The sequence below is a fragment of the Falco biarmicus genome, chromosome Z (assembly GCF_023638135.1).
Source record: "Falco biarmicus isolate bFalBia1 chromosome Z, bFalBia1.pri, whole genome shotgun sequence".
Classification (NCBI taxonomy): Eukaryota; Metazoa; Chordata; class Aves; order Falconiformes; family Falconidae; genus Falco; species Falco biarmicus.
The window spans coordinates 3,001,746-3,018,541 of record NC_079311.1 but is presented as its reverse complement, the minus strand read 5'-3'; the positions used below and the strand labels follow the sequence as shown (position 1 = coordinate 3,018,541).

Genomic DNA, 16,796 nt, shown 5'->3' with positions numbered 1-16,796 from the left:
TGCTACCTGAAGATTTCTTCTTTATAACAAGTTTTATTCTCGTGAAAGGGAATAGCTATTCATTTTATTTCTTTAGAAAGAGTTTTTGAAATAACCCATATTTCATGTAGCAATGTAGGAAATTGAATGAAAATACAGTGGCTGTTGTAGGTAGGAGTGATGGTTCACCTTCTCCCATCGATGGTGAAACCAAGTGCTTGAGATATAAAACACACATCACAGAGCATACCAGTAAGCAGTATTGTGCTTCCCTATCAACCTGCATGGATAGCACAATGAACTTGTATGACATTGTGTTTGCAACTTTTTACCTGTAGATTTCTTCATGCCTTTTGTTCCAATGGGTGTCAGCATCTACTTGGAGTCCTATAGTGTAAGTGTGTTTGCCTCAGTATTACCTTCTGTGTATTTCACCACATCAATACGTAATGCATACTAAATGTGTTCATAGTTAATGCACATTAAATATAAAAGAATAAATAGGCTTGAATTTTCCCATACACACTTTCTATTTCAAGGAATATGCTCTATTCTTAAATTAGAGAAGAAAATGTGCCCAAACACCCAGATCATCTTTCTTCTGTCACTTCTTTCCTTCTAGTTTTGAAATCTTGTGAATCCATGAGATTTTTTGAGACACGTTTCTTTCCTTGCCATCATTTCATTGTCTCAAGCAGGTGTTTCTTACAGTAACTTTTCTGCCAGAAATCATAGCAGTTACGCTACGTGTTCAAAAATAGTTGAGGGAAGTAGTGTTCATTTTAGGGTAATGATTTTGTGCATAGGGAAAAATGCTTCTCCCATGCCTAATTCAGGATACTGTACATAGATTTTGGCAGGTATTCCTATCCCAGGAACTACAATGTGAAAGAGTAAATAGTTTTAAGTTGGGGTACATAATTAGTTTTTCTTTTCTTTCATTGGCAAATGTTGGTGAATTGCAAATTGATTTGCTTATAGTAACGGTAGCTGGCTAGTCTGTGTGCTTTTACAAGAAAGCTTTACGAAGTAGTGCGTGCAGGTCGTTGTGAATGGTACTTTCCTGTTCACACAGAACATATTCTTTAGCCTTCACATCACAAAAAATGTTTTCAAAAGCTCTATGAATTTCTGTTTTTGACAAGGATTGATGGGCTAACTGTTATCATCATGGTGTACTGCATTATTTATATGCAGCAGTTGAGTTTCTTTTTTCAGGTTGTCCTTTGCTGTCAAGCAAAGTATTACACTCTCAGTCAAGAATCATGTAACATTTTGTGGAGTTTCACAGGATCAAAAAGTATGCTATCTAAAAGTGTAAAGTTCAACAAAGAGTGGATATACAAATTTTACCCTCCTTCCCACCATTACCTGCTTGCCAAAAAAAGCAATAGTTGTTCATTCAGTATTTTGTTGAAAAGGATGTGGCTTAAGTGTGGTTGTATTAAGGTAGGTCATGGAGCATGATGGACTTACAGAACAGTTCCTCTCCAAGTGTTTTTAATAAAATTTGGTCCAGGTTCACTGATGGGAGTTATTCACTGTGGACAAAAGCTGACATCATCTTTACAAAAAGACTTAACTCTTACTAGAAAGTAAATATCTCACCATTTTATTGGTGAGTTTTGCTAGATATTTTTTTTCTGAGTTTGGAGAAGCAGAGAGGGTTCTTAATTAAAGTTCCAATTTTGATTATGTATGGATCTCCCCTTTAATTTTATGCTTTCTAACCTACCACATTTTCCAAAGAGAGAATGGACAATTCATTCAAGGACTAATGTGACTTAAGGATGTTCTCAAGAAATTAAAGATGTGAGGAAAAATAAAAATAAAACATCAAAATCCTCCAATGTGTTACCTTCTAATCAAATAAATGTTTTATCCGCCACTCAATGCAGTATCGTGTGAGATAATGTCGATTACATTCCTAACTTAACTCTTTATGTTATCCAAAAGGAGGACATACGTACGTGTATATACATACATGTATTTATATACATAAAATATGTGCATACATACATGTCTATATATAAAAATATAAAATATAATATATATAGATATATACAAATAAATAAATCTAGATCTAGATCTAGATCTAAATATAAATATAAATATAAATATAAATATAAATATAAATATAAATATAAATATAAATATAAATATAAATAAGCTACTATAAACCATAACTTAAAAGCAAGGGTCTCCTAAAAGACACAAATGCATAGTGTTCATGAGTTCTGCCAGTTTGAGCGGGGAGCATGTGAGTGGATCCTTTGCTGATCCTGTTTCACAGATCCTTGTAACTAATCTCAGTAGCTTGATGCAATGAGATTGTACTGTCTGCAGTTTTCCCAAGGATGATGTAAAGGCATCAATACTGTAGTATGTATTTTATATACAGTCTTAAGACGTACTTTAATGCTCTAGTAGCCATGTAAGGAAAAGTGCAAGGTTAGTCAGACACAGTAAAGACGAACTATTGTTTTCATTTGACACTTGCATTCTTACTGGACCCTTTCAGAACATTTTAATAGAAATACAATATTAATTGTCTTTTGGTGGGTTTTTGTTTTGTTTTGTTTGTTTGTTGTTGGTTTTTTTTTTTTTTTAATAATGAAGTTCCTCTTAGAGTGTTTGTTTAATTTACAGAAATTTGTCAAATTACACAGTCTGATGCAAAACCAGAATATTATGTATCACTATGGAAAATCAGCAGCACAGAGCAGAATTCTCTAAAAATTACTGTAAAGGGTGTAGTTCTTTCTTTGGGTTTATTTTACTCTTGCATTCACCATGACTAAAGTTAAATTCTAAAACTACTGTTGTGTTAAAAATTTTGTCATATACAGCATAGTGTTTCAATGGTAACAAATCCCTTAATCAGTTGTTAAGATACGCATCCGTATAAGCTTTTCTTAGTTAAGAACAGAGCCTTTAAAATAAAATTATGTTCATCAAACTCAGTAAAATGTAAAACAAACTAGATTTCAATATTTCAACATGAATGTCCTCTCAAGAGGAACAAAATGTAAATTGAGGGGAATATTATTGATTCAAAGGTGATATTTATTTTGTTCTGTGCAATTTCACACACAAAAGTCATAAATAAGGGTGCTAACAATTTAAGTGCATTTTACTAATTTAAGTATGCAAATTTGCATAGCCTAGAATCTAGTATTAAGCAGAATTATTGCTTGGTTGTGTCTGCAGTTGTTCATTTCTCTGCATTCCATTTGACATCATACTGTTATTTTAACCACTGGTGTTCAAACTATAGATTTTCCCTCTTTAGCCCTCTTTAGCATTACATGAATGAGACAGGCTAGATAATCTATTTTGTTAGAGCTTTTTGGTGGGTTTTTTTTGTGGGGTTTGGGGTTTTTTTGTGTCCCATTTTCTTTAGAGGTGCACTGTGTTCATTTTATTTCTATGGTGTGATATAAGGACAATTAAAATTTTACACCAGTGATTGATTGTAGAATTTGGGCCAAGGTGGTGGGTCAAAAGAGCACTTAAGTAATTACCTGAACATGGAAATAAATGACTGGTGTTAGAGGACAGCATCTGCTTTATTAGTCTGAAACTGTAGGTTGGGTCACTTCAGACTGAAAATGCCAACATGAATTTTCAGACAAATGAGAACTACACAGTTAAGTATGCACACTTTGGTGATAGTAGAAGATTCCACTTTCTGGAAATATAATGGGAAATGGGATGCATTCTGTTTGTCTGTTAATACAAAACTTACAAATGAAAAGAGTATTTTGTCTTTTATTTTTCTTTCTTGTATTGCGTAATTGAAATCAGAAGAACAGAGGATCAGGAAACACATAGTAAAAATGTCCCCTCTCATTTTAATCAGAATATCTGTATGGATTTGCATAATAAGTGTTCCTGCTCCAGATGCTATTTAATTTATTAATTTAGTGAAAGGTATGGAAATACAGTTGTCAGAGCATTCAGTTAATAGTAGTTGTTCTTTCAAGCCCCATGAAGTAAAAAACAAGCATCCTTTGCTACCCCAATAGTGCAACAAGCACTGAAAATGAGAAGTCTTGACTTATTTAGATTCACTTAAGAAGACAGTCATTAGACAGATGTCTTACATTATTGACTCTTTTCAACCGACTGTACTTCTCTGTCAGCTGGACAGTCTTCAAGACGAAACTGTTAATGCCAAGTATGTAGACAGATGACAGTTCTCTGTGTCATGAAGGCAGTTTAAAGCTGACAGATTAAAATTAAGTAAAACTAAAAATAACCCAGCAAACTAACCCACAACTTTTTTGCGACTGATGCACAAAATTCATGAAAGCAGTTTTGTGTATCAGTTGAATTTCTTAAGTGATTATTAGATTCAAATTCTCACACCAGTCACTAATCTGAAATCTATGTGCCAGAAAGGCATTAAAAACATTTTGAGTTCCCTTACAACCACTATAGTCCAAAACGTATATCAGTACTACTGACACAAACAAGTGGATTTCTGTAACTCTTTACAATTATATGGCAAAACACTGGCACCTTTTCAATTAAAAAAAGAGCATACAAAATAATATACTTGTTTTTTTTTTTAATAATTAACTATCTGCAAATGTTGCTTTAAGTTGCATTCGCAAAAATTTTGCAAAATAAAACTGTACTGCACAAATTATTAGTAGTTCTTAAAACAGTACTGAGCAATAGAAAGCACAAAACTGTCTTATTTATAAGATGAAGCTTGAGATAAATAAAAGAATGCATCTACATACATATTTAATTAGCTGAGAAAAATTAAATTGACAGTGACCAAAGCCTAGGGCATTTTTTAGGACTGCTTCCAATTACCACATCGGGGACAGGATGCCATCCTTATTTCCGTGTATTTGTAGAGCTGTGTGATAGGGTGAGAGGGGTTTTTTAAGGGTGTTAAAACTAGGGAATTGCAGGAATTGAACAGGCGCTCTGTTCTCTGTTTTCTGTCTCCTCCTGAAGGCAATTTTAAGTAGAAGGAAGATAGGAAATTGCAATAATGTGTTGTAGACACTGATAATATTGTAGACATGTTCAAGTTCTGAGCATGTGAAGCAGCTCTGTGGTGCACCTTTCAGAGTTTGCGTCTTTCTGTTCTTGATCACCTCAATCTTAATTGACTGAATAGGGTCTTTACACTGAAAAGCAATTGAAAGATGAGCCAAATCTGCTGGTTTAGTATTATTTAGGAAGGCTGAAGTGCCCCCGAGTGTCCGAGAGTGTTTTGAAGCATAGCTAGTTCATAGCACAGCAGTTTTGAAGCGAAGCACAGCTTTGTTTCTAACTGATTTGTTCTGATCTTCAGTCAAGATGGACTATGGGAGAACCTGACAAAACTACTTTGTGAACTTGGAGGGAACTGTCAAGGAGCACTGAGGAGCTGTGGCTGCTCATGTCCGTTAGCCTCCATCCCTGACATGGATCTGGTGGGTCACAAGCCATAGTGAAAGCATCCCTGGGGGCACAGTGTGAATGTAACAGCAGCTCCGGTCATAGGACTCCACATCAGAAATCATTGGTTGGGTGTAAACTTACTGTTAGAATTAAATTACTCAAAACACTTTAATGGCTTTAGTCTGTACTATCAGACTTTACCCTGGGATCACATATAATTGGTATTCGTGTGACTGACATAAAGCCAATATAGAAGCACACTGCTGGCCTGAATGCTGTGTTCTGTGTTAGCAGAAATGCAGCTGCATGTCAATACCTGATCAAATCTGTGCTGCGGAGTGTTTTAAGAGTGTTCGTCTGGAGCACATGATGATACAACCACAGCCACAGCTCTCTGCTCACAAACCAGGTGGTAAGACAATAGCCTGACTTGAAACCACCATTCAGCTTTATGTTGAAGGGAACCTGGAGAGGTAAAACCCTGGGTAAATTTCTTTTCAAGCATATATCCTGAATGACTCAAATGAGAGTCAAATCTCATCTCAAATCTCTCAAATGAGAGAAAGAAAAAAATCCTCTTGTTACATTTCATTGTCTTTTGCAAGTGAATAGCTGTCAGTGTGTTGAAGAGAATCACATTTTACAGAGCAAAAGGCTGAAGGAAGAAAACACAGAGATGTGCTGTTAAATAAATATAAAATGGATTTAGCCAATAGGTATTCAAAGGACATAGTCTGTCATTCCTTTTTGTTCTTGATTATCAGCAATCTGCCATATTAAGAGTTTGTGCATAACCTTTGAAGAGTTTTATACAGGAACCTTTTTTTTCCCTTTAACCCACAGGGGATGTGTGTGACTCCAACCCATGCAAAAATGGTGGCATCTGTCTGTCAGGGCTGAATGATGACTTCTACTCATGCGAATGTCCCGAAGGTTTCACAGACCCCAATTGCTCCAGTGTTGTGGAGGTTGGTAAGTGCAAACCTTAAATGCTGAAATAGTTGCTTAAATATCCCATTAGTCTGCGGCTAGCCAACCAGTGATGGTCTCCACAGCATTTTGTATAATGCTGTAGTCATTCCATTGTTCCTTATTGGTTTCTTAACCTCATATCTATATCATAATTAACAGACAGTTAAAGCAGTATCTGACAAGTGTATCAGCATAATATAATCACTCAGAAAAGTGCAGTGCTCTACTTCACAGAGCAAAAAGATCATAGCTGTGACTTAAAGTGACCAACATTTCTCAAAGATCGATGCAATTATTTTTATATATCCTTCTGCTGATCAATGACCACGTAAAGTTTGGTTTCTGATAGTTTTATACTGATGTCCAGAGTAAAGACTAGTTACTTAAACAAGTGAAGTTACAGAAACAGTATAGAAGAATACAGAATAGCACCTAGTACTCGTTTGAATTTAAAAACATTTACCCAGCTGGAGGTTGTAGTTAATCATTACATGAGTGCACAGAGTACTGAAACTTTATGATGTGCATTTGACCCAGAGTAAATGTAAATATGAGTGGTAGTTCCAAAACATCTGGCAGGTCAGGCCTCTATCCTAAGAAAACTTAATGAGGAAAAGGGCAAAGAAGGTGGTAGACATTTCATTGTGTCACAGGCCATCATTTTCAATGGAGCAGAAGAGCTGCAAGTTGACCGAGCTTTTATATTATCCCAAAGAAGGTATAAAACTATGTATGGTAGAGCCAATAAATAGACACTACTGTTTAAATAGGTACATACCTATCTTTTCCATGGAGTTCTGGGAATTAGGATGGGAAGGTAAGAGACACAGAAAAGCACTGACCTACAGAAGAGAGGGCAGTAGTTTTTATTTTGTTTGTATCAGGAAAATACACAAAAGTGGAGGTTCTGTGGCAGTGCATCTTATCTGAAAGCTTTGCATGCCCTGCCTGCATTTCTTCTGCTGACAGCCAAAGTATTTGAAAGCACTATGACCCTTCAATTATTTCATATCGTATGTCTGTGTCTGTGGTTCATCATCCTGGGTTACACTGACATGCTTCAGTCTGTGGCAGCTGAGTGTTGCTCACACTTTTTCTTCTGCCAGCTGTACTGTAGGACATGAACCTTGAGAAGAAAGGCCCAACAGCATTGCTTCTACAGATGTCTCATTGAAACTGTCACAGCTCGGCTCAGCACCTCTTTAACACTGCAACCATCCTACATCAGTGTGGTTGGCATTTCTTAATACATAAATAAAGGCTACACAGGCACAGACTGAATACACTGTTCTAGGGATTAATTTTATCCCTCTCTATCACGAGACAAGCTGAGCAGTACTTAATGCAGGAACCCAGGGTCAATTTGGTTTTGTTTTCTGTTTTTCTTTTCTGTAAACAGTACTATCGTTGTTCTGGCCGTGACTTCTAAGTCTGTATAAGGCAATTTTAAGGGAATCTGTTTTGAATTTGATTTTGCCAAAGATAAGTTTTCTCCAGACAAGTGAACTGCTTTTGTTGAGAGAATGACCAGCTTTGGTGAGACACCAACTGCATTTTTTTTCTGACTAAAATATCATAGTAGCTGGTTCTAATCAAACATTTGAGTTACACAAGAAATTGCTTGTGCCCTTGATGCAACCACACAAGAAGCCAGAAGACACTGCCTCAGAACACTATTTTCCATACCTTTCCTTTACATTTTTATGCATGCTTGAAGGATCTGAATTTATCCTACAGCTATATATCATGCTATGTTAAAATGGTCTTTACATAGGTTTACTGCAGGAAATTTTGGGATTTATCATGGGCCTGATTGGCAGGAAATTGCATTGTGCACAGCTGGGAGGATGCCGATCATGAGTGAATCTGAGATAAAAGCATGTTGTGATAATTGCCACTGTAATTTACAACTAAATATTAGAAAGGCTTTAAAAAAATACAAATACACTTAAAGAAATTCTTCAAACACTTCATCAAAACCTTGGTTTGGTAAACAGCATAAAGCATAAGCAAGTAGAAAGCTTTAGAATATGTGGTGATCACAGCACTTATGCAGGTAGAATATTATATTTTTAGTTTGCAGTCCAGAGAGATTGTTCACTGGACAACATCGGTTAAGTAAAGGACTTATTAATATTCCTATATTAGCTAAAATCCAGAGTGTTAATTCAGTTTGTGCTTGTCCTGTATGATTGTGCTGCATGTATGGATTCAGATACTAGCCATTACTTTTTGAAATCTAAAAATGGTTTTAAAAATAATCATTTACTTTTTAGTAAAAGCTGAGGCTTATTCAGCATTATATTCACCTACATAAGTGTCATATAAAAGAAAAAGGTATTTCAAGATAATATTTTGATTTTTCCTGTGAAAGTGATGATGCTTAGTGCAAGCTAATAGTCATACTCTTATTAATTCAAACACTGGAGTGTTTTAAGTAAAATAATCCATTGGAAGGTGGGTCTGTGAGGACCCCAGGAGTGCAAGACCCCATGCAATCACTTTTACCGACTGTGTTTATTATCAAAGAAAAGTTGAAGAAGGAATGCTACCAAAGGTTACTCTCCTTGGATTTTTAATGAGTTATTGCCCAAAAGCTATTTCTCTTAATCCTTAGAATCTCCAAAAGATTTCTTGACAGTTTCCTGTGTAGTTGAAAACACTTCAGTTGGTTGAAAATTAAGCATTTAGAATGTCAGGAGGCACTGAGTAAGAAGAAAAGAAAACAGTGGGCAAAACCACAACACAGAGAAGAGCCTGTGTCAGTCCGTCTCCCCTCAAAAGGGCTGTATGACAAATTTTAAAAGAGTTAGTTGGGAGTTCTATGTGGCCTTTTCTCTAGGTACACCAGTATTGGACTTTATTCAGTCCTGGTGACAGGATACTGTTAATCTCTGGACATTAGCTGGAAAGTCACAAATTTTCAAGGAATATAGTTCAGACAGGAGGATTTGACAGTAACAGGGAACAGGGATTTTACTAAATCACACATTAATGTGGGTAAAAAACCAACAATGCCATACAGATACAAGGGTGTAAATTCATGTAAAGGAAAAAAGATAGCTGCATAAAAGCACATACAGGACAGAAGGTTAAATATTTAGGCAGAAGTCTTACCTAAATTGATCATCAAAGATTCAAGGCAGTTTGGGAGCTGCATGAATAGTCGAAGGACTTAAGAATGTAATGCCCATTATTACCTTAATAATACTAAAATGTAAAATAACCCAACATGATCGTAGCGCCTTATTTCAGTCTAATAAGTTTTGTTATTGTTGGGTTTTTTTTTAAACTCACCCATGGAAAATCCTGATTCTTCTGCCATGCATCTCCACTGTTTTCTGATGCTATAACTTTGAGCGTATCTAAACCAAAATTTTTGTAAAATGTTTGTAATAGTAATACATATTTTAAAATACTAACCCTATTGTATCCTACCCTTTCTCTAATGGTAACCTTGCCTTATTTCCTATGTTTCCTTGTACTAAATACTATACATAGTTATCTAAAAAATAAATGAGATTAGACGGCAAAGCTGTAATATTGCCCTGTTGGTGCAGACAAGTCATTTCAGTGCTCTGCGTATCCTAACTGATTATAAATATCTGATAAACTAGCAAAGAATAAGATGGAGGCAAGCAGAAAAAAAGTACATTGTGGTTCTTTTCAGTACAGCACATCCTCAAGGCAGTGAGGTAGGAAAGGATTTAGCTAAACAGGTAAGAGTAAAAGGTAATGATATCAAGCTTCCCAAATAGGAGGGTGCTTTCCAAAGATAATAAGGAAACTATGGCCTAAGTTACCTCTTTAGCAGACTCCTATCTATATCCTTGGAAACACAAATTCTAGTCTAGGTTGAAAAAGATTCACATGTAATTAACATTGGTATTGAAATGCATTACAGGCAAGTTGACAGACTTTACATCATTTAAATAATTCACAAGTAATTCTCAGAAGCCATGTAAATTACAGAAATACCATGAACTATAACTGTTACATACAATTAATAGAAAGCTTTAATACAAACTGTTCAGGAATACTATTAACATGTGACTTAATCAACATGGGTAGCTGATGAAAGAAGAGTAGCCTAGTCTGTCATGACTGTGCGTGTGGGGAGTAAGGACAGTGTGGCTGTATGCATTGAAATAATACTGGGGGAAAATATTGACATAAAAATTATTCCTGTTTTGTTTGGGGTGTGCATAGGGGAAAACAGAGAGAGAAATATGTGACTGAAGGCAAAACTTAAAGAAGGAGCAGCTGAGTTTAGTACACAATAAGGCTATCACAGTGTGTACCATGAGTGACCACATGATTTCATGCGTGAAAAACGGACATCTTAAAACTATTCAGGTTTGATCTTCTAAATCTGAAATTCAGTAGCTGTCTGAGAGGATAAACTGGTAAACATGGTTAGTTTATGTAAGTGGAAAAGTAAAGGATGTACAATGATGGGGAGGGTAGAGGAGCCACGAGCACATTTAGAGAAGAGCTGTAAACACTCTCCAAAGCTGCATTCAAATAGGGTGCTGGTAGCCTTTTGGAAAGCATCTTTTCCTTTTGTGGCAGCTGAGAGCTTACTTACTGAGAGGACTTGTTACTGGAAAACATGGTAAAAATGTCTGTGCATTTTAGAAGGGTGGAAAGCTGAGTTAATGATCTTGTACACATAATACAGGAAACTTGGGTCTACGTGCACCATGGTGGTTGAGAGAAGGGAGGAGAGCTGAAAGGAAAAAGAAAGGAGACGTCAGTTTTTCATTCCGTCTTTGTTCTGCCAGATGATTAATAAGTGACCTGTGGGGTTCCTTGTTTATAATGCTGCAGTGTTTTCTGTATCAGTTTAGTCCTTCCAGTATCCAAGGGAAGCTCTTTCTTTAACAGCTACTGTCTCTGAGACTGGGTCACAGGAATCAAAGGGTTTCTTCCCTTTTCATGCTGTTACATAAGAATTCACAGATTAGACCCAGAGTGCTATGATCTGTTGGCTTTGTGGCTTTCCCAGCACAGCCCAAGTTTCTACCGTTGCTGTCCTGACCTCTGCACTGACAGGACAAGAGCTTGTCAAAAAAACTAGTAAGCATATATTTCTGTCACTGTTTTCCAGTCAGTGTTACAGATGTTTTTTGATGTCTTGAGTGGAAAAGACTGAATGATTTCCAAGATGTTTTCACAGTCCTACGATACATGATTTTTTAAGGATGTTTGTTTGCACCACACATTGAACATATGTACTAATGGGTTTTCTCTCTAAGGTAGATATGATGAAATTAATCCATTCTTACAAAAGAATGCCAAAGGCTTAGTGCCACGTGTATCTGGTATGTAATTGATATGAATGTAGCTGCCTTAGCTCTAAATTAGGTAACCTGCAATAATGCCAACTAAAGCACTGGTGATCACAAAATTAGAGCAGTTAGGAAACCACTTCTGTACTTCTGGAGGTCCGTAATATAACCCCACTTCCCAAGGGAGTATCAGGGCCCGGGGTTTCTCTGGGCCATGTCCAGTTGGGTTTTGAATATTGCCAAGGATGGAGACTTCACAGCTTCTCATAGCAATCTGTGCTAGTGTTTGATCACCTGCACAGTGAAAAAAACCAAGCAAACAAACCAACCAATCCCAAAACCCCAAATATGTTTAAGTGGAATTTTGTGAGATTCAGTTTCTGCTCATCGTCTCTGGTGCTGTTACTGTGTACCACTGAGAAGACCCTGGCTCTGTTGCCTTCATTTCTATGAGACTTCTCTAGGCTTAACAGCCCCAGCTCTCTTGCATGCTCCTCAAATGTCAGGTGCTTAACAATTAACTCCCTTAATGACTGTAGGGAAAATACCACATCCCTTAGCCTGCTGGCAGTGTTCTCCCCAGTACAATACAGTACTCATTGCAGATTGCCCACAACAGGGAACAGAGTGTGAACTCCAGATTTCAGTATCTGCTGTCACTGCTGTATGTGTAGTGTCACCCAAACTGACTGTATTTATTGCTGTTGTGACAGAATCTAAGTGACTTACTCACTGGTTTTCTTTTTGCCAACAGGGAGATTTTATTATAGGGCTCTGGGATCTTCAGTAAAATGTCTTGCTTTGCTCTTGCTACTATGATCTGCAAAAATTGCAAGGGAAAGGAGTGTCTGTTTATATTTTTGTTCTTGAAAACCATTTCAACGGTTCCATTGATAGAAAAGTGAAACAGCAGAATGGTGAATTGGGCCCATGTTTATTTGAATGCAGAAAGAATGATCAGGTTTCATGTTCAAAGGTTAGTCCTTTCTGGGAAAGGAGTGAGATGGAGTGGGAAAGCGGGCATGGAAAATGAAGTTCTTCGCTGCTGGGCTTTATCTCTGATACCTGTTTGCATTCTGTGCTGATTTCTTTCCTTGTGAGCAAAGAAGGAAAGTGCTAGTGTTCTTCAGCGACAACTTATTGCTGCGGAGTTCTTAGTAATGTCCAGATTTCCACTTTCCAGGGCCAGTTCCATCTCCCACGGGGCTCCTGGTGAGGCTGGAGCTGCGTCAGCCTCACACCAGAGGTGCTGGCTCCTGGTGGGGCTCTCTGCTCTCCCTCGGGTTCGCTGGCCCCGGGAGCCCCCTTTTTTCCCCCATGGAGCACTCAGCTGGAGCATTCACTGCTGCCACCACTGAGTGTCTCACCACTGAGTGCTGCTTTTGGTTGTACCTCATTTTAAAAAAAAGAAGCATTTAGAAATATTTCTATATTTAGAAAAATTTGGAAATAATTTAGAAATATCATTTTCAGTAAAATGGTCAATTAATCCATGAAACACTTTTCCTGTGAGTGTTACACAGCTGTGTTCATTTGGACTAAAGGTAATATTTTATTAAAAGATCCTCTGTATTTGGGTAGGGAAGCTTTGGAATAGTACTGTATTCACTGGGATAGAATTAGAGAATCACAGAACATCTGAAGTTAGCAGTGACCTGTGGATATCACCTAGTCTTCATTCCCTGCTCAAACATGGTCAACTAGACCATGTCCTATTTTGTCTCTGTATGAGAAGTTTTGGTGGAGACTCCACAACATTTTTGGGCAACCTGTTCCAGTGTTCAGCCATGCTCACAGTAAAAAAAGTGTTTCCTTGTGTTCAGGTGGTGTTTTAAGTTTTGCCCATTGTCTGTTGTCACTGGATGCCACTAGAAAGAGTGTGGCTCCATCTTCTTTACACTGTCCCATCAGCTATTGTTACACACTTTGGTGAGATAGCCTTGAGACTTCTCTTCCCCAGGCTGAGCAGCCCCAGCTCATGCAGCCTATTCTTGAATGAAAGACGCTTCAAACCCTCTGCACCTTTTTGGCCCTTTACTGTATTTGCTCCAGTGTATCAATGTCTGTCTTGTACTGGGGAGCTCAGAACTCAAAACAGGACAACATGTGTCTCACCAGTGCTGTGCAGAGGGAAGGAAAGGATCATCTCCCTTGACCTGCTGGCAGTGCTCTGCCTAATGCTGCCCAGGCCCAGGATGCTGTCGGCAACTGAAAGAAGGTGGTTAATACACTCTTGGATTTTATCAGAATGTATCTTTTATAAAGCATTTTGAAGTATATGGCTAATCTTAGAAGTCTGCTTAGTATTGTTAATCTCAAGAAGACCATCCTCAAGGTTTGTAGTGGAAAGTTTAGGACCTTTGTGAAAACTACCCTGTCAAATAAAGCCTATCCTGAAAATCACATCACACTTTTTTTTTTTTTTTTTTTTTTTCCTGTTTACAAATTTCTTATTTGAAAGCTCAAACTGGCAAGTGATGAGTAATTGTGGTCACACACTGAAGCATTTGACAAAAGAGCTCTGGAACAAACCGAGGGAGATTTTATACATTTTAGTCTAGTTAAAAAAAAGGACAAATGAAAACCATCCAGACTCTTGTTGCCAGAGCTGCTGCTCAGGATGAGGCCTTGCAAGGATAAATAAAGTTTGTGAGCGTGGGTTGGTCTGCAAAAGACATCTCCAGCCCCTGTTTCCAAATGGAGGGATGCATCTGTCAGTAGTAGACAGTTTTGATTAAAAGGTCCAACACCGATGCCCAGCCCTGTATACAAAAATTTTCAGAAAAACATGCATGTGTGTCATTGAGAACTGTCACAAAATGATGAGGTGTGGACTCTCGACCTAGGTCCTATTTGGTTGGAAATTTCAAGTCTATAGAGGCTACTGAAGACATGGTGCTCCAGAAACAAGACTGGGCATGATGCAGATCAGACCTGCCTGGGCTGTGTGTACTAGAAAGGAGGCATGTCCTATGAGCCAGATCCATTTCCACTGGTTCCTGTCTGCAGCTGACCAGGATTTTTGCCCTACTTTAAGGAGTGAAGAAAAGACAGAAGAAGGAACTGAAAAAACAGAGTGATTTCCTTAGTAATTGATGTGTCTGTGCCCTGATATGTTTTTAACTTGCTTCTAGGTAGAATAAGCTGATTATGTTTTGCCAGATCTGCCAGTAAAATAGGCAGCACATAAAAATCTGTGGAGAGCTTACGTTAACAGCCAAGCAAAATTGCTCTTTGGATAGGTGCTCTGATGTTGTCTGGAAAAAGAAGCCCGCAAATAATCCAGTGACTTCAAAAGAAAAAGGTCTTTTTGGGCAACAGCAGCACCAGATTAAAACAGGTGAATCCAGTACATCACACATCGAGATCTAAGGGAATAAATATTCTGGTGCACAACTTTATGCACATTTCACATCCATCAGTACCTCTGAAGTAGTCTAGGTGCCTGCAGGACATACTGACATTGCTGTTAGACTGTTTGTGGTCAAGTTCCATATTATGTTGTCTTTGCTCTTCAGCGTCCCTGTCCTGGACTTCTTGGTTCTATATAAGTTCAAAGAGCTAAGTGTTTAAAATAGGTCTCTCACCACCTTTTTTTTTTATTATTATTATTTATTTTTTCTTTTTTAATTTGTGTATTTAAAAACATGTAAAACATACATGTTTTATTTTTTAAATTACTAGGACATTGTTAGTGCCCTTAAGAGAGCTCTTTGTGTTAGACCATTTTTGTATGTATGTATGTATCTTAGCCAAATATTGAATCAGAGATCTGTATGTTCTCACCCAACTCTTAGAAATGAAGAGTTGCAGAATTTTTTCTATACTTTTAAAATACTCCACTCATTAAGAATTACCAGTATGGCTCAGGGATTAAGTACTCTTCTCTTTTGCTAGAAATGCGTTGGTAGCTTTATAGGTTTACTTTCTTGTTCCTTTAATTCCTTGGCTAATGCAAAGCAAGTAGTTTTGATGCTTTTGAAGAGACCAGACAACCTAATTTCTCATAAAATTTAGGCTTAAGAAATAAGCATTCTTAAAGTACGGCTCCTGTTTGTGTTTCCATTTTATATAACATACTGTGTTCCTGGATTTTTATGCAGAAGGATATGACTCAACACTATGGACACGACTTACTAAAATAAAAATGCCAGGAGGAAGCTGATTCTTTAGCTGGAAAGGGAGATTTTTCTTTAATGAGATGATAATTCTGGCATCATAGGAGATTCAGATTAGAAGATTTTAGATTTCTTAGGCAAAAGCAATCAGATGAAGAACCTGGTGATGTTCAGATTAATGGAAGTTCTAAATGCAGTGCAATTCCAGAGTAAAAGAAAAAAAAATTAAAAGCTGAATATTGAAACCCAGAGACAGATGAACATTACTGTTGTTTCTATCTTTTCCTCTCTAAGTTATTTTACAGATGTTTTTTTGCAAAACTATTTATATAAAAGGCTCATTAAGCAAAGCAAAATTCATCATGACTTGGAATCACATTTTCTTGCCTTTTTCCCCCATGTATGTTTACTTATATCTAAAATAATGAATTAGTGAAATATTTTTTTTTGTGCTATAAGGAGATGCAATAGTGTGTAAACCCTTTTTCTTTTTTCCAGTAATAAATATTCTTATGCTCAGAAGCAGAAGAATAAAAGTGCCCAGATGTTTTTCTGAAAAAATTTTGTCTTTCCAACTGGGAAAAGTTGCTATTAGTAGCTCACAAATTTCTTTTTACTCTGTAACTCTGAGTGATCTGATGCCTTTGTGTGCTTATTCCATTATTATTTGAAATCTCTGTTAAGTAATTTGCTTAAGGGTGCAAGATCTGGTCCTTGCTGTTCAGCACTCCGTTCCAGATGCAAAATTCTCTTAAGTGTTTAAAACAGTGTGGAATAATGTATCTATTCTACTCTTACCATCTTTTTCTGCACAGTTCCAGAATACTAAATGAACTTGTTAAACTGGAATATATACAGCTAGTATTGTCTAGAACAAATATACCTTGTTCTTAATTACGTTAAAAACAAGGAATTACTGATAGAAGTGGGCACAACTCTGAATGTAGAGGAATTGTGCTGGTATACACCAGATGAGATTTTTGTTTTACTTTTTCAGCAAAGAAGTACCCACAGAGTCCCATTTTACCTG

At 37.1% G+C, this 16,796-nt stretch overlaps 1 protein-coding gene across 2 annotated transcripts in view; it reads left to right on the top strand.

Moving 5' to 3' along the window:
- Nucleotides 1–16,796, top strand: part of EDIL3 (EGF like repeats and discoidin domains 3) — a 256,888-nt gene that overhangs the window by 62,836 nt on the left and 177,256 nt on the right. For both annotated transcript variants that reach the window (XM_056325649.1, XM_056325648.1), the window contains exon 2: nucleotides 6,229–6,357. In XM_056325649.1, coding sequence (XP_056181624.1) covers nucleotides 6,229–6,357 — 129 coding nt within the window. The remainder of the gene's footprint in view (nucleotides 1–6,228; nucleotides 6,358–16,796) is intronic.